Raw genomic sequence first — 18,595 nt, 5'->3', positions numbered from 1 at the left:
TATTATTTTATAAAAGATATGTAAGTTGCTGTAATAACCATCACTTAATTTGTCCACGATTGCAGAAATCTTTGAGCATTAGTCTAAAATCTTATGTCTAAAATAAACCTGTATGTCTGGTATAAATGTATTCAATGTAATTTTGAGACTGGAGTGTTGATTCTTACGTTCTTATACTGATTTTTTTCTTTTAAAAAATGCAAGTCGGAACTTGTTGATCTGGCAGAAAACATTCAACAAAAGCTTTCCTATTTTAATGAATTGGAAACTATTAACACAGTAAGCATGGTTTTTTTTTTTTTTTTTTACTTTTTGTAAAGTTAGTGACTTTATTTGTATTTTCCTTTCTGAATATCATCTTTAAATTTATAAATTGACTTGAGTGATAATTTAACTTAATAGTTTGCCTGCAGATAGATATTCCTACTTGTACCCCATGTAGGTATCATTACCAGTTCAGATTTTTTCAAATATGATTTAAACAGTAGTTCCTCTTAAGTTGTATTACTATTATTAAAATCCCTTTGTCTGTTACCACGTACAGAATCTTATTTGTGAGCTGAAAAGATGGTGAGAGGAAGTATTAAATTTTAAATCTTGCTGTGGTTGTGCTACTCTTAGCAATCAAAATATTTTTTAAAATAATCTCCTGTTTAGTTTGGAGTATAGTCCTTATAACGCATGCTTGTATATCAAAGTAATAGTCTCAATTAAGACTGCTGTGTAAATTACATTCCTATGTCTTCCCGGCTCATAAATTAATCATAATTACTACATATAAATGACTAAAAGTATTAAATTAATTATAATTATTATGGTTTACTACAGAGATAGAAAACCAGTAACCAGTTAATAATGGAATGCAAGGGGAAATTGTTCATTGTTAAGCTATCAAGATAAAAAATAGTTGACTGGTTTTACTTATATTTTGCATACACTTCTTTACTTACATTTTCATATTTATATAAAACATGTATGTAAAATAGTTTCATGTCTTAATGTATAGTTTTATATGTTAAGTATTAAACATTATATATATTACTTGTGTTTATGCTTGTATTTGTATATATTTAATCATTAAACGCTTACTTATATTTTGCTTATATATTGTTTTACTTTCATAGTATGACAGCTAAACATAGTATGAGTGCTAGTTAATCCTTTAACCTTAAAAAAAATCGCCACTATTTGAAAGTAGGAAATTTGTGTATGTTGTACTAGAAAATGAGAAGTCTAGGTACTTGATGTGTTAATATAACATTGTACAATGCAGTAATGTAAATATTTGCAAATTTATGAAGAGCCCCTTAAAGCTCATTAGGAATAAACTAAATTAAATCACTATTACTTTTTTGTCCTTTCTTTATTATTACACATGGGCTATATTTGAGGATACTTTGATGATTCTTAAAATGTAAAGACATTAGTATAACTTACAGTCTAAAGGGAAGTATGCTAATTCTAATACATAATTTTCAACTTTTGCCTGAATATTTTTTGTGAATTAAAAAAAAATTTTTTTTTCCTTAAAGAAACTGAATTCTCCTACATTGTCTGTTAATAGTGAAGGATTTATACCTATGCTGGCCAAGTTAGATGACTGTATAACATATATCTCATCTCATGTAAGTCATGATATTTTTGTATTTTTTTTTTTTAAGTATATTTATTTATTTTTGAGAGAGAGTGCAAGTGCATGCGTGTGTGTGCCTGCACAAGCAGGAAAGGGGGCAGGGAGAGAGACGGAGAGAGAGAATCCCAAACAGGCTCTGAGCTGTCAGCATGGAGCCCGACACAGGACTTGAACTCACGAACTGTGAGATCATGACCTAAGCCAAAATCAAGAGTTGGGTGTTTAACTAACTGAGCTATCCAGGCGTCCCTGTTTCTGTATGTTTTTAAGAAATCTTAACATTCACATTATATTACTTCCTATGTTATAAAGTATTTCTTCTGAAGGGAAACAGGGTATCTGTAATATACTTGAAGAAAAACTGTAGCAAATTCTTAGTCATTATCATTAGTGATGTAAAAAAAAGTACTTTCAGCTGCTGAGGCAACCTCTGGAACAGAAAGGGATCCTGGCTGACACAGGTATAGCCACCTAAAAGGATGGGTGATTTTTAGGCTTTTGACTTCCTGGTGTTCTAGATACTTCTTTGGAAACAGGAAGTGTTACTTGGGAGGAAATAAAGGAACAGGCCCTTTGATTTCATCACCCTCCTTGTATCCCCCAAGGATTTATAGCTGTACAGGTTTTCCCCACTATCTGAAAGCAGAATGTTCCTATGAAACCTTTTGTAAATCAAAGTGTCCTAAAGTGAAGAAGCAGTTACCATTTCATAAAAGTGAAAATCCTCATTGGATTTCTTTTGGTTAACAAAAACGGGTACTACTGTAGGTCTTTGGTAAAAGTGAAGTGACATAAAGTGAACTTTTGGTTGAAGGGGAATTAGGGGAGAAGCCCGTATTCGTCTTCATCCAGCTTACAATCTATATAAGACCTTTTGAACATCATACATAGCTTTACTTTAAGGACAGGTTTGTTTTCGTAGTTGGCTGTGCCAGTGTTTGTTTCCTCTTTGTAAATCTTTCCCTTTCCTTTATAGCCACATTTTAAAGATTATCCTGTATATTTGCTGAAGTTTAAGCAGTGTCTTTCTAAAGCCTTGCACCTCATGAAGACATACACTGTGAACACGCTACAGAACCTCACCAGTCAGTTATTGAAAAGGGTGAGTTAAGTGGTGAGGTCGTTCCTTTTCTTTTCTTTTCTTTTCTTTTCTTTTTCTTTTTGTATTCATTCATTTACCTTCCATAATCTTAAATGTAAGATTAGTACTTAGTACCTCTAGAAACTTTTTTTTTTTTAACATTTTGTTAAATAAGACTATGCATCACAGTTTTATTTAGCATAGAAAAAATGGCTGTATTATATCTGTTCAGCAGAATCTTATTTTCAAAGAATATTTAATGTGAGAAGTACTCATTACTATTGGTAAACAATAAGGTTCGAACCATTTGTCACTTAAAACATTTTATGTTCATGAAAATATTGGAAGGAAATACAGCAAAATGATAAAACTAGTTCTGTCTTAGGGGTAGGATTACATATGATGGATGCTTTGAGTTTTGTTTTTTTTTTTTTACATATGGTAGATAATTTAATTTTCTGTGTTTAACAAATGTATTTTCATCGAGTGCCTTCTCAGTGGTTGGTATTGTACTGGGAACTGTACAATAGTGAGAAGGAACCAGTGAGGTCCCTGCCCTCATGGATAATTCAGAAGAAATAATCAGCAAAGAAGGAAACAAACAAACAAATTACAGGTCATAGTAGATGCTACGTGGAAAATGAGCAGAGAGTTAGGTTACAAAATTAAGAGTGCACCTAGCTAAGATGGTCATTGAACAGATAAGAAAATAGAATCATAAAGACTATGCATTTTATGTTTTAAGCTTACTTTTCGAAGAACATGAAATATCTTCTTGAACTTTTAGTTCAAAGCCTCTGATTTTCGGCTTCTGTTTTACTGTTCATATTGTTCGTAGCTGACATGAAGGCCAGACTATATAATTTTTCTGTTTTGTAAGATTTTTAATAAGTTTAGGAAATTAATACCTAATCAGTGCTAGTACCTACAATGTACCAGTAACTAGTGCTTTACTGTTGAGCTGCATAACACCTTTATGACTAATCTGCATTTAATGGATGCGCTGAATCTTAGAGAGGTCCAGTAATGTGGCCATTATCCTGCTGTCAGTAAGTGACTGAGTATGAATCTGAATTCAGGTCTGTTTACCACCAAAATTCATGCAGCATAGGGTAAATTTTAATTATGAAGAGGAAGGAGATGACAGTTCCACCTAAGCATGTCTCATTTGTAGCAATAATACTAATATTTAATCTGTCTTTGAGATTTTTCTCTGTAAGCTTTTGGTTGGTATACAGGCCCAGCGGTAGCCATTTAAAATGGTTGGTGTCATATTTTCTGAATGATTATTTGTTTGCTAATTATCTTCCTTCCCTGCCCTTCCCCGTGTCTCTAGGATCCTGCATCTGTACCCAATGCAGACAATGCCTTCACATTATTTTATGTGAAATTTCGAGCTGCTGCTCCCAAAGTCAGAGTAAGTCTATTGACGTAAATAGGATATTGCTATGAAGTTTATTTAGCCAGCCCATTTGAGGCTCTGCTGTATGTTAGACCTTTTGCTAAACCAGGAAAATGAATACAAATGAAAGGTAGGCACTATCTTTCCACACTACAGTAGCATACCTTAGAGGTGCCTTAAGAGCACAGAACAGGAGACACTTAGCTCTTCCCGTGATGCTCAGGGAAGGTTTCTAGGTGAAAGTGATATTTGACCGAAAGGAGCACAGATTTATAGCGGGCTTGAGGGGATTGGTAAGGATGCTTCATGCAGAGAAGACGGCACGTAGAGGGATGGTTGTAGCCACACTTATTTTGGCAGAGCTCCCTGTAACTTGTGACCAGAACACAGGGTGTTGGTAACGTGTGATGGGGGAAAAAAGACAGGAAAGATGGGAGAGATCGTTTCACAAGGGGCGTCACATGTCATGCCAATTCAGGATAAGCGGAGAGCTAGTGGAGTATTTTATTTTTTTTCAAGTTTATTTATTTTGGGAGAGAGCGAGAGAGCACGTGAATGTGTGCAAGTGAGGGGAGGGCAGAGAGAGGGAGAGAGAGAGAAACTCAAGTAGGCTCTGCACTGTCAGCTCAGAGCATGATTCGCAGCTCAAACCCATGGCCCGTGAGCTGAAGTCAGACGCTTGACCAACTGAGCCACCCAGGCTCCCCTGGTGAAGTATTTTAGACAGAATGATTTGGTCAGATTTGCCATTTCTTTAGCTTAAGGATGCTCTTTGAAGATGGATTATGGCGAAGCAAGATTTGAGACAGGGAGGCCTGATCAACAAGGAAGATTTTGCACTAGTCCATGAGAAATAGGGGTTGATTAAGCTGTTGGTAGTATATTCTTGAGGTTGGGAACATGTGCCTTACTTATCCTCCTTAGCACAGTGGCTGGTACTTATGTGCTAAATATTTGTCTTGATGGAGTGATTAGAAATGGAGGGTGTAGAAAGTAGGTCTGTGTGTCAGTATTTACATATTTAATAACATAGCCAAGATACAGTTGACCAGCTGGTACATGTATCTTTTTCCTGTTCCTTGTGAAGATACTAGAAAGAGTAGTCTACTTTTGCTGACTGACTCAGTCCCTTTCTTGTTTCCCTCCCAGAGTTAGTTGAAAGGGGTTTTTTGTTTTTTGAAATAAGAGAAACTTGGTCTTATTTATAGGAGATACAGGAGAAGGGTGGTTCATTGATGGTAAGAAGTTTAGATTGTGCCTGATTGGTTGCTTTTGCTTAGTAGTCGAATACCAGTGGTAAAAATTTGATTAGAAAAGAAATGGTGTAGATAGGTGTGATATAGCTCTGTGGGGTAGGTGAATGTCAAATGATTTTATAATTCTCAGTGGCCTTTCTGCTTGCCATTTACTAATGGTAACCAATTAATACATGCGATGGAATCCAGTTTATATTAGTGACAGAAAGCATAAAATATTTATCTACAAATGACCTTAATGGAAATACAAGGAGGAAAAAAATGGCAAAACTGGACAGAAAATCATAAAAGACTGAATAAATAGTAAACTTATCTTGTTCCTGGTTCAGGAGACTTAATTTTTTAAATGGCAGTTCCTCCTAATATAATTTATTAGTCAAATGTAATCTTCGCAAAAATTCCAATGGAATTTCTTTTTGGATAATGCTAAAATACTAAATAAGCAAGACTAATTAGACAAGAAAAATTTGAAAAATACAGTGATACTGATTCAAGAATTCATCAGTGGATCACTGGAATGGAAAATTCTAGAACTTAGTATATAAATTTCTTAAAGAGGAAGGGTTCTAGTTTTCTACATAGTATTGGGAAGATTTGCTAAGTATTTGGGGGAAAAGAAGTCAGGTCTTCATTTTATAACATTACCAAAATACGCTATCAGTAGACCAAAGAGTTAAATGTAAAAATAAGCAGAAAAAAAAAATAACTAGCAGAAATTACTAGGAAAAAATTATGGAGTAAAAGATTTGTGATATAAAAATTACATTTTCCAGGGGCACCTGGGTGGCTCAATTGGTTAAGAGTCCGACTTTGGCTCAGGTCATGAATGGTTTGTGAGTTCAAGCCCTGTTTCGGGCTCTGTGCTGACAGCTCAGAACCTGGAGCCTGCTTCAGATTCTGTGTCTCCCTCTCTCTCTGCCCCTCTCCAACTTGTGTTCTGTCTCTCTCTCAACAATAAACATTAAAAAAAATTAAATTTTCTGAATTTTAAACAGCCACAGAAAAACAGAAACTAGAATGTTTCCAACAAATAAGTGTGAGAGGGTTAATATTTTCAATATACTGAGAGTGCTTGTAAGTCAGTAAGAAAGATAAATACTCTAAGTGGCCAGATTACTCAAAGAAAATGCAAACGATTAATAAATATGAGTGCTTGTATAGCCTCCGTGGAGAATACGTGCAGTTTAAGGTTAGCTGGCATTTTTTTTTTTTTTGGTCAAGAAAATGGCAGATTAACGTGTAACAGTCAGTGCTTTTGAGGATTTGGTCAGGCAGACAATTCTGCTGATAGGGATATATATCAGTTCCTTTCTCAGAAACGTTTTAGGAGAATGGAGCAAAGGCCCCTAAAAGTGTCTCTTTTGAGCCAGTGTTGGGCTTCCCCGACTGGGAAGTACTTTCTGTTATTGTAGCAGCTTTACCCGGTGGGAGGTGGAAAGTCAAGAGACGGGAGCCAGCTCTCCTGGACTCAGACGACTCCTGGGCAGCTGGCGCCCAGACCCTCTAGTTTCACTCCTAACCACTGGGCTTTTCTTCTCAGGATACAGTGTAGATGTCGAACAGAATGTTTGATTTATGGTACGTTTGCCGTGGGGGCTGTGAAAGTAATGTTTTAAATAATAATAATAGTGATTCGTTGAGTGTTTACTAGGTACCAGGCACTATGCTAAGGGTTTCCATACATTTTCATCTGATTGTTGAGTAGGATGATGTTTTGAAGTGTTAATTTTTTGAAAGCAGGTTATGAAGCTGAATATATAATTCTAGTTTTTTTTTAAAGAAATATATAGTAACTATAGTATACAAAAAACTGAAAGAATATCTTAAAATATTAAATGTGTTTATTTTGTAGTATTATAGGTGATTTTTATATTTCAGCGTTTTTGAATTTACAGATTTCCTGACATTAGCGTGTATTCGTTAAAATGAGGAAGTAATTAAAAGTATAACTAAAACAAATGTATTTTTAATATATTTTTATTTTGCAGACTATCATTGAACAAATAGAACAGCGATCTGAAAAAATACCTGAGTGAGTACCTAGAATTTCTTTACTTTCCAAATGACCTTCTTCTTGATGGGCTCTTTTTCCAAGTTTATTATGTCCTTCATATTTTCTGAGCAGTTACCTTGCATGCTATGTAAACCTTGCAGCACATTACTTATTTGGGGGAATAAGGTTGTAGATGTGTCTTAGTGAGTTTGCAAGGCATCTCTTTTTCCCACAGCAGGATTTTCTTTTCTTTTCTTTTTTTAAGTTTGTTTATTTATTTTGGGAGGGGGGCGGGCAGAAAGAGAGAGAGGGAGAGAGAGAATCCCAGGCAGGCTCCTCACTGTCAGCAGAGAGCCGAATGCGGGGCTTGAACTCATGAACCATGAGATCATGACCTGAGCCGAAGTTGGATGCTTAACCGACTAAGCCACCCAGGCGCACCAAGCAGAATTTGCTTTTAATTTCAATAGATGTAAGATCTTTCTCTAGTCTTGGGAGATAAATCTTTCTTTAAAATTTTTTTTTTTTCAACGTTTATTTATTTTTGGGACAGAGGGAGACAGAGCCTGAACGGGGGAGGGGCAGAGAGAGAGGGAGACACAGAATCGGAAACAGGCTCCAGGCTCTGAGCCATCAGCCCAGAGCCCGACGCGGGGCTCGAACTCCCGGACCGCGAGATCGTGACCTGGCTGAAGTCGGATGCTTAACCGACTGCGCCACCCAGGCGCCCCGATAAATCTTTCTTTAAAAGTTCTAGCTTTTGAACCACAGTTCATTATGGTTTGTTTTTTCTTTTTATACATAAATATTTGTAGTATTTAATGTGGGCAAATGAGAAGTGACCTTACAGCTTTAGAGGTTTGGAAATCACTTCTGGGATTTAAGATCAGATTTAATTTACATACCTGAACTCAGAAGTTTGTATGCCAATCCCATCTGCTTTTCATCAGGTACCAGCAACTGCTGAATGACATCCATCAGTGTTACCTTGACCAGCGGGAGCTTCTTTTAGGCCCTAGTATCACTTGTACTGTAACAGAGTTAACCAGCCAGAACAACAGAGATCATTGTGCCTTGGTAAGTTTCTACTAGTTTTGTTCGGTGTTTAAACCTTCCTCTGAGATGTTTTGGTATTCTGGAAGCTACAAGTGGGTAAATAAGTTTTGGTTCCCATATCAACAAACTTAGAGAATTTTTCTTTCAGGTAAGAGAAATCTGGTGTAGTAGTTAGCAGTCAACTTGTCAAAATATTCTCATTTTGATGTATTTTTTGAAGAATGCAGATGCACAAACAAGTATTCCTTTAAAGATGGAGTATCACAGTTTGTGGATTTATACTGACCATTTAGTTTTCACTTTTGCTGCAGAATGCTTTTTTGTTTTGTGACTTCAATTCATATTATAGAAAGATATATAAAGATTTTTTTTTTTTTATTAAATACCCCCTTTTCAACTAGAAAAGTAATTTTCATTGTCAAAAGTTTAGAAGACAAAAGAAAATAAAAATGAGCCATGTTTATGTTCGGCAGTAAATCTTTGGAAACCAACCATTTTCTGTTCTTGCATAACTTTTATGAATATATATGCATAATCACATTGCAAATAAGATACTTGCTTTATTTCTAAGTGCTGGAATCATTGTGTGTCTTTAACTGTAGGTGATGTGTGTTTATTTCCTGCAGATTCGCAGTGGCTGTGCCTTTATGGTTCACGTGTGCCAGGATGAGCACCAGCTTTACAATGAATTTTTCACAAAACCAACATCAAAATTAGAGTAGGTGGTACACAAAATCTAACTCTTGGTGTTTTGTTTTGTTTTTTTTGTTTTGTTTTTTGTTTTGGAGAGAGAGAGGATGAGAGAGAGTGCACACACGTGTGCATGGGGCAGAGAGAGAGAGCGAGCGCGAGAGAGAGAATGAGTGAGAATCCCAAGCAGCTTGAATCCCAAGCTCCATGCTGTCAGCTCAGAGCCTGACGTGAGGTTTGATCTCACAAACTGTGAGATCATGACCTGAGCTGAAATCAAGAGTTGGATGCTTCACCAGCTGAGCCACCCAGTCTCCCCTACCTCTTGCTTTTAAGATTTAATTTGCTAATAACCATCATGGCTTATTATATTATATGATTATTTAAAAAGTAACTGCAGAGGCACCTGGGTGGCACAGTCGGTTAAGTGTCTGACTTTGGCTCAGGTCATGATCTTGCAGTTCGTGAGTTCACGCCCCACATCGGGCTCTGTGCTGACAGCTCAGAGCCTGGAGCCTCCTTCGGATTTTGTATCTCCCTCTCTCTGCTCCTCCCTGCTCACCCCAGTCTCTCTCTCTCTCAAAAATAAGTAAACATTAAAAAAAATTTTTAAAAATGAATAAAATTAACTGCAGAATATTTTAACTTTTGTGGGTGTGTGAACAGAATACTCTTGGGTGGGACAGTACCTTTTTGAAAAATAAATGCAATTTAAAGGCCAACATGCCTTTATATTTATAATATATTTATGGAGACAATATGGGACGATAGTAAGAATCCTGTATTGGGGGGCGCCTGGGTGGCTCAGTCGGTTAAGCGGCCGACTTCGGCTCAGGTCATGATCTCGCAGTCCGTGAGTTCGAGCCCCGCGTCGGGCTCTGTGCTGACGGCTCGGAGCCTGGAGCCTGTTTTGGATTCTGTGTCTTCCTCTCTCTGACCCTCCCCCATTCATCCTCTGTCTCTCTCTGTCTCAAAAATAAATAAACGTTAAAAAAAAAAAATTAAAAAAAAAAAGAATGCTGTATTGGGAACTAAGTCTTGGCAATCTATATCCCTTTATCTCCACTAAGTATGATAATTCCTTCTAGTTAAAAAATTCTGTGGTTCTAACCAATGAAAGACACTTAAAAATACATACAGTATTTAATACCTTTTCCTTATTTTTCTGAAAGTGTCTTTCTGCCCGTGTTAGTCACTTTTGGTTTTTTCCTATTGGCGATTTTGACTCTTACAAAGGTTCTAACATTATAACTCTTGTACTGAGGAAGAGACAAATTTATCTCATGGTATTGATTAGGTTGATCATTTCTGATGAAATGCTATGTATAGAAGAGCACTATTGACAATATGGAGAATATAGACCATCAAATGTTTAAAATTGTCAAAAATATACTTGTATGTCCAAAGTACTTTTTTTTTTTTAAAATTTTTCAACGTTTATTTTTTATTTTTGGGACAGAGAGAGACAGAGCATGAGCGGGGGAGGGGCAGAGAGAGAGGGAGACACAGAATCTGAAGCAGGCTCCAGGCTCTGAACTGTCAGCACAGAGCCTGACACGGGGCTCAAATTCACGAACTGTGAGATCATGACCTGACCTGAAGTCGGACACTTAACTGACTGAGCCACCCAGGTGCCCCTATGTCCAAAGTACTTTGAGGTTTGTTTAAGTATTCAAGAATTCTGAATTCATCTTTCTTAGGGAAAATGTTATATTTGATTCACAAATGATGTAGAACTTAGAAGGATACTTATTGGGAATATTTGTTATTGTGGACAAGAGACATATATATCAAAGTATTGCTGAAATAAAGTTGTAATAAATTGACATTTGGCTGGGGGCAGCTAATTTGAGTGGCTGCTGAAGACTCCTTATTGATTTCAGCTTTTATTTTTATTTTTATTAAGAAAATTTTTTTAATGTTTGTTCATTTTTGAGAGACAGAGGGTGAGTGGGGGAGGAGCAGAGAGAGAGGGAGAGAATCTGCAGCAGGCTCCAGGCTCTGAGCTGTCAGCACAGAGCCCGACGTGGAGCTTGAACTCACAGACCCTGCGTGCATCATGACCTGAGCTGAAGTCGGATGCTCAACCCACTGAGCCCAGGTGCCCCTGATTTGAGCTTTTAAAGCAAAAACAAAACAAAACAAAACTGCAGTATTATTTTTACCCTTTCACTTCTCATTATGTAATGTTCCTATACACTGTTTTCCAGTAGATTTTTATTTTTATTGGCTGGAAGAAATCAATGATGCCATTTATACTGTTAGAAAATCCTGAAAAGATTATTACTTATAACTATGTTTTATTCTTTCATTGTAGTGAACTTTTGGAGAAACTGTGTGTGTCGTTGTATGATGTCTTCAGGCCCTTGATCATTCATGTTATTCACTTAGAGACTCTATCAGAACTTTGTGGGATCCTTAAAAATGAGGTGCTTGAAGATCATGTACAGAACAATGGTAAATGATAATTTAGAAAATTTCAAAAGTCTTTTTAATTGTATCTGTGGCTCAGTGAATTTGAAAACCCCCTATCTTCTACCCCACTCACCTGTATAAATTTAATATTTTTATAGCCTGGCTTGATGCCTTGTCCCTTTTTAAATCAAGATGCACCTTACTTTTTGACTAAAGGTACAAATTAAATGGGGAAAGAATTTTAAAATCTGGGAAAAATTAGTAATAAAATAATTACAGTTACCTTTCTTTCTGGTATCTGAAATCCAAAGAGAATTGTTGGTTTTGGATTAGGCGTTTCTAATACATTTTTACTGGAATACATGAAGTCATTGACTATATTGCTCACTCTTGATTTAAAAACAAATTATTTTAGCGTACATACATATGCATAACTTATCTTTTTTGAAATTACAAATAAAAGCAATGCTCTGGAAAGCTCTACTTTAACCATCTGATACGTTCTTTCATACTGTATTTGATTTGATTGTCATTTTCCTAATGGTACTTAGGTACCTTAAAAAAAAACAAAAAACCTTCAAGTGGTTATTTTACTGGCAGAAATTACTGTCTTCACTTTGACTTTGCTCAGGAGACACTATAGGTTTGTTATGCTTCCAGAGTTTCTTACTCTGCATTTAGTTCATTCTAAGGTGTGTATTTTCTCATATATTAATGCCTCTGAGTTAAATGGAGTATTTATGTTATTGTGTAGTGTCTCCAGCGCCCCACCCCTAGGAAAGCTGTTACTGCATCACTGGTTTGTCTTAACACTCTTGGCATCTTAGGAATGAAGAGATTCTATATGAACTCGTATTTCATTTTAAATTTCCACTCAGTTTGCTTTGTAGTAACATGAACAAGTCATTTACTGTCTGTGGGACTCAATTTATTTGTAGAATAGGAATGATACCCCAGCTACTAAGCTGCTCTAGCCCTCTCTCAGGATTAGTCCAAAGCTGTATGAGATAACTTTTAAAAAGCACAAAACACCTTAAAATTCAGATTTTATTATTCATGTTAATAATAGAAATATCACAGAGTCCCAGGAAGAGGGTATAAGGGCAAATTTATTTCCCAGCTTTCAATATGAGGAAATTGAAAGAAATTTATTAAATTTTTCTGAGGTCTTTGAATCATACTGAAATAGAATGCAGCCACAGTCCCCGAGGCAAAAACGGTTCCTGCTATTACTAGGCAATTTAGCAATATTTTCGCTTGTTTAAAGAAAGCATTTTTCCAAATATAAAAAGGATGGATGATTACACTTTTTTATCAGCTGAACAACTGGGAGCATTTGCAGCTGGAGTAAAGCAGATGCTGGAAGACGTACAAGAGCGGCTAGTCTACAGAACCCACATCTACATTCAGACGGACATCACGGGCTACAAACCTGCTCCGGGAGACCTGGCGTATCCTGATAAGTTGGTGATGATGGAGGTAGGGGCCCCTTCCTTGATCTCTCCCTCAGTCCCACATACCTTTTGGATGTTTTTTACGAGTGAAGATAGGATTTTTCTTTTTAATTCTCACTCAAGATGTAAAATCAAGATAAACTTGGCCATAAAATCATAGGAAATAAAATAAAAATTGAACAGAAATGATCTGTTAGGTTGTTTTTCCTTCAGGTTGTGTTTTATAATTCACTTCCCTCCCCTTTCTAGGAAATAATGTGTTCTCAAGTTTTAAATGGAATTTGTACTCCTTGTTATTTCTCTCTCTCTTTTTTTAATAAATGGCACAGAAGAGGGTTGATAATGTAGGAGCTACTGTAGTTGATGGTCACATAACCATCCACATGTCATTCCTTCTCATAAAAACCCTGGAGGACATCTCCTCAATTACACAGTGTTGATGTCCAGTTTATGGTTTGAAGACTTAGATTTATTTCACTGATCATTTATCTCACTGATTTAGTTGCATATGAATATTTTCTTTCAGTGCTGGACAGAGTTTAAATAATGCTGAGGGTATTAGTGCTAAAATAGAATTAGAATCTAGAACCTGTATTATTATTATTATTTTTTGAGAGAGAGGGAGAGAGGGCCTGTGCACACGAGTGGTAGAGGGGGAGAGAGAAACCCAAGCAGACTCTACTTCCTGCATGGCTCGATCCCACTACTACGAGATCATGACCTGAGCTGACATCAAGAGTCAGACGTTCAACTGATTGAGCCACCTAGGGAGCCCAGAATCTAGAACTTTCTTAATGTAGGTTTCTTTTTTTTAATTTTTTTTTTTTTCAACGTTTATTTATTTTTGGGACAGAGAGAGACAGAGCATGAATGGGGGAGGGGCAGAGAGAGAGGGAGACACAGAATTGGAAACAGGCTCCAGGCTCTGGGCCATCAGCTCAGAGCCTGACGCGGGGCTCGAACTCACAGACCGCGAGATCGTGACCTGGCTGAAGTCGGACGCTTAACCGACTGCGCCACCCAGGCGCCCCTTAATGTAGGTTTCAAATATAAGCAAAAAGTAGAGTAATACAATGAACTCTTACATAGTATTATCCCAGCTTCCACATGGCCAGTCTTGTTTCACTTAGACCTCCATTACTCCCCCTCCTCATCATTAGTTATTTTTGAACAAATTCCAAACATTTCATCAGTAAATACTTCAGTAGGTAACTTTAAAAGGTAAGGGCATGTATTACTGTTTGCAGTGAAGTCTTTTTTTCCAGTTCCATTAAAAATAATCAGCATATATCAATGTGTAAGCCTAAGGCATGTAGCATGATGATTTGATTTACATACATTATAAGATGATTACACAGTAGGTTTAGTTAACATTCATCATCTCATATGGATAGCAATAAAAAGAAATTTCTGTAGGGGCTTCTGTGTGGCTCAGTCGGTTAAGTGTCTAATTCTTGATTTCAGCTCAGGTTGTGAGATCGAGCCTTGCATCAGGCTCTGCGCTGACAGCATAGAGCCTTTTTGGGATTCTTTCTCCCCCCGCCTTCCTTTGCTCGTGTGTCACGCTCTGTCTCTCAAAATAAATAAACATTAAAAAAAAAAAACCCAGGAATTTCTCTTTGTGATGAGACCTCTTAGGATCTACCTCTCAACAACTTTCCTGTCTATCATATAGTACTGTTAACTGTAGTTATGTAGTCATGTCATACATCATATTCCTAGTACTTAGTTATCTTGTAGTTGAGAGTTTGTACCTTTTTTGTTTTTATTTTTTAGATTTCACATAAAAGTGAGATCATACAACATTTGTCTTTAAGTTATTTCACTTAGCATAATGTCTTCAGGGTCTATCCATGTTGTAAATGGTAGGATTTCCTTTTTTTTTAATGGCTGAATAATATTCCACTGTGTATCTATATATCACAACTGCTTTATCAATTTATCCACTGGTGGACACTTAGGTTGTTTCCATGTCTTAGCTATTATGAGTCACGATGTAGTGAACATGGGAGTGCAGATATCCTTTTGGGTTAGTGTTTTCATTTCCTTTGGATGAATACCCAGAAGTGGAATTGCTGGATCGTATAGTACTTCTATTTTTAATTTTTTGAAGATCCTCCATACTGTTTTCCATAGTGGCCGCATCAATTTACAATCCTACAAACAGAGCACAAGGGCTCCCTTTTCTCCACATCCTCCCCAGCATTTGTTCTCTTATCTTTTTGATGATGGTCATTCTAACAGGCGTGAGATATTATCTCATTGTGGTTTTAATATGCATTTCTCTGATGGTTATTGATGTCGACCATCTTTTCATTTACCTGTTGGCCATTTGTATATCCTCTTTGGAAAAACGTTGATTCAGTTCCTTTGCCCATTTTTAATTGGGTTATTTGTTTTTTGGTTTTTTTTTTGCTGTTGAGTTGTAGAAGTTCTTTATATATTTTAGATATTAACTCATTATCAGATTTATGGTTTGCAAATATTTTTTGCCATTCTGTAAGTCATGTTTTCACTTTGTTGTGGTTTCTTCTGCTGTGCAGAAGCTTTTTAGTTTGATATAGTCCCACTTGTTTATTTTGGTAAGGGCACTTCTAATTGTAACACAACTGTGATAAAATTATCATGCCTTTATTTTGTAATTAAAAAAAAATTTTTAATGTTTATTTTTTTGAGAGACAGAGAGCAAGAGAGGGAGGGGCAGAGAGAGAGGGAGACACAGAATCTGAATCAGGTTCCAGGCTCTGAGCTGTCAGTACAGAGCCCAGTGTGCGGCTGGAACTCACAAACTGTGTGATCATGACCTCAGCTGAAGTCGGATGCTTAACCGGCTGAGCCACCCAGGCGCCCCCAATTATCACACCTTTTAAAAAGCAGTATTATAATGCTTTAGTGTCATTGAATAGTCAGTTGAACCTAGAATTTTTTCAGATTTACTGTTTTTGTCCCATTTACTTTAGCTTTTTGTGTAGATATTTTATTACTGAACCGTTTGAAAGTAAATTATAGGTATCATGAATCTTCATTTCTGAATTCTTCAATTCTTACTCTCTTAAGAATAAAAACACTTTTGGGGTGCCTGGGTGGCTCAATTGTCTTTCGGCTCAGGTCATGATCTCACAGTTTGTGAGATCAAGCCTCGGGTCACGATTTGCACTGACAGCCTGCTTGGGATTCTCTCTCTCCTTTTCTTTCTGCCCCTTCCCTACTCGGTGAGCACGCATGTATATGCTCTCTCTCAAAATAAATAAACATTAAAGAAATGTTAAAAAAAGAAAACGTTCTTCACATAATCACATGCCATTTTTACATATACTGTATGTAGTATATTTTCAGATTTCCCCAGTTGTCCTTCAAATGTCTTTCCTAAAAAGATCAAAAAATTTAGGGAGTGGGGTCTAGTCAAGGTTACTGCCTCCCCCCACCTGCTTTTTTGTTTTTGTTTTTGTTTTTGTTTTTATGACATTGACTTTTTTGAAGAGACCAAGCTAGTTTTATTGTGGAATGTGCCACATTCTGGATTTGTCTGATTGTTTTCCTCATATTTAGATTCAGATTACACTTTTTTTCTTTTTTTTTTTTTTGCACGAATACTACAAGGTTGATGTTGTGTACTTTATCACATCAAAGGCACATAATGTCAGCATGTTCCACAATTGGATAATGTCGTAATTGCTGACTTCATTATAAAAGTGCATTACCTCCTTTGTAATTAGTAATGATGAAATGATATTTAGAGATTATGTGAGTTCCCCAGCATCTTTTTTGGTTATTGCAACCATTAATGATCTGTGTCTGAACCAGTTATTGTGTTGGGAGTAGCAAGACGGCAATTTTCATATCGGCCATTTCTTCTACATATATTAGTTGGCAGTCTGCTGGAAAGAATTAATTTCTCAGGGCGCCTGGGTGGCTCAGTCGGTTGAGTGTCCGACTTTGGCTTAGGCCATGATCTTGCAGTCTGTGAGTTCGAGCCCTGCGTCGGGCTCTGTGCTGAGAGCTTGGAGCCTAGAGTCTGTTTCCGATTCTGTGTCTCCCTCTCTGCCCCTCCCCCACTCATGCTATGTCTCTCTCTCTCTCTCTCTCAAAAATAAACAAACATTTAAAAAAAATAAAAAAAAATTAATTTCTCTACTTCCCTTTTTCCTACCCCTGTCCCTTGTACACTAGTGGATTTTTTTTTAAAAGTCGTACTATCTGTTGTCATTATTTTTTTTAAAGCTCAGAATTGTCCCAAATCTGACTAGTGGAGGCCCCTTGAAATAGCTTCTTTGTTCTTTCAACATGTCTCCATAATCCTTGAGGACTTTTTTCTTTTTTTTCTTTTTTTTTTTTTTTTTAATTTTTTTTTTTTTTCAACGTTTATTTATTTTTGGGACAGAGAGAGACAGAGCATGAATGGGGGAGGGGCAGAGACAGAGGGAGACACAGAATCGGAAACAGGCTCCAGGCTCTGAGCCATCAGCCCAGAGCCTGACGCGGGGCTCGAACTCACGGGCCGCGAGATCGTGACCTGGCTGAAGTCGGACGCTTAACCGACTGCGCCACCCAGGCGCCCCTAGGACTTTTTTCTTAAACAGTTTTATCGAATTACAGTTTATAAGCCCTACAGTTCACCCATTTTGAGTTTATAATTTAATCAGTTTTTAATACATTCATGGATAAGTGCATTCGACACCACTAGTCGATTTTAGACCATTTTTATCATCTCAAAAAAAACCCCGTACCCTTTATCCATCACCCTCCTCCCCCAGCCTGAGGCAAACACTGATTTCTGTCTGTAGATTGCTCTGTTCTAGACATTTCACATGAATAGAATTCCATAACATATGGTCTTTTGTGATGTCTTGCGCTTAGTGTGTTTTCACAGGCTATGCGTGTTATGTATTAGTACTTCATGCCTTTTATGGCTGGATAATATTCCATGGTATGTATAGAGCACCTTTTATTTATCCATTCTTTCGCTGATGGACACGTGGGTTGCTTCTACCTGTTGGGTGTTCTAAGTAATGCTGCTACAAACATTCGTGTGCACATTTTTATGCGGGCACGCGTTTCATTTCTTTCCTGTATACCGCTAGGAGTGAAGTTGCTGAGTACTATAGTAATTCCACGTTTAATCATTTGAAGAATTGCTGGGTTGTTTCCAAAATGGCTGCACCAGTTTCCATTCCCACGAGCAGTGCATAGGGGTTCTGATTTCTTCACTTACTTTCCAGGTCTTGTTAGTATTTGACTTTCTGATTTCAGCCGTCGTGCTGGGTATGAAGTGGTATTTCACTGTGGTTGTGATTTGCATGTTATCCTCGCATCATTTGTTGTCCCAGCATTCTGTCCAGGTGTCCCACCATCATGTGTTGAAAGGCTTTTCTTTCCTATTGGCCCCCTTACTGAAGGCAGTTGCTCATAGATTTTTTTTGTTTTATTTCTGAACTCTCAGTTGATCTTTATATCTATTTTTATGTATCATACTGATTTGATTATTTTGTAATAAATTTTGAAATCAGGAAGTATGAATTCTCTTGCTTTCTTCCCTTTTCAGATTGTTTTGACTGTTTTTGGTCCATTGCATTTCTATATGACTTTTAGAATCAACTTGTCAATTTCTACAAAGA

General features: G+C 36.9%; 1 protein-coding gene across 2 annotated transcripts in view; it reads left to right on the top strand.

The window, feature by feature from the left end:
• COG3 (component of oligomeric golgi complex 3) overlaps nucleotides 1–18,595 on the top strand; it is a 73,621-nt gene that overhangs the window by 12,391 nt on the left and 42,635 nt on the right. For both annotated transcript variants that reach the window (XM_047848748.1, XM_047848738.1), the window contains exons 5-13: nucleotides 205–279; nucleotides 1,533–1,625; nucleotides 2,610–2,735; nucleotides 4,051–4,131; nucleotides 7,361–7,404; nucleotides 8,316–8,442; nucleotides 9,048–9,139; nucleotides 11,429–11,568; nucleotides 12,845–13,005. In XM_047848748.1, coding sequence (XP_047704704.1) covers nucleotides 205–279; nucleotides 1,533–1,625; nucleotides 2,610–2,735; nucleotides 4,051–4,131; nucleotides 7,361–7,404; nucleotides 8,316–8,442; nucleotides 9,048–9,139; nucleotides 11,429–11,568; nucleotides 12,845–13,005 — 939 coding nt within the window. The remainder of the gene's footprint in view (nucleotides 1–204; nucleotides 280–1,532; nucleotides 1,626–2,609; nucleotides 2,736–4,050; nucleotides 4,132–7,360; nucleotides 7,405–8,315; nucleotides 8,443–9,047; nucleotides 9,140–11,428; nucleotides 11,569–12,844; nucleotides 13,006–18,595) is intronic.

This window comes from Prionailurus viverrinus, chromosome A1, assembly GCF_022837055.1.
Source record: "Prionailurus viverrinus isolate Anna chromosome A1, UM_Priviv_1.0, whole genome shotgun sequence".
Lineage (NCBI taxonomy): Eukaryota > Metazoa > Chordata > Mammalia > Carnivora > Felidae > Prionailurus > Prionailurus viverrinus.
The sequence above is the reverse complement of the archived record's forward strand: the minus strand, read 5'-3'. Positions and strand labels throughout refer to the sequence as shown.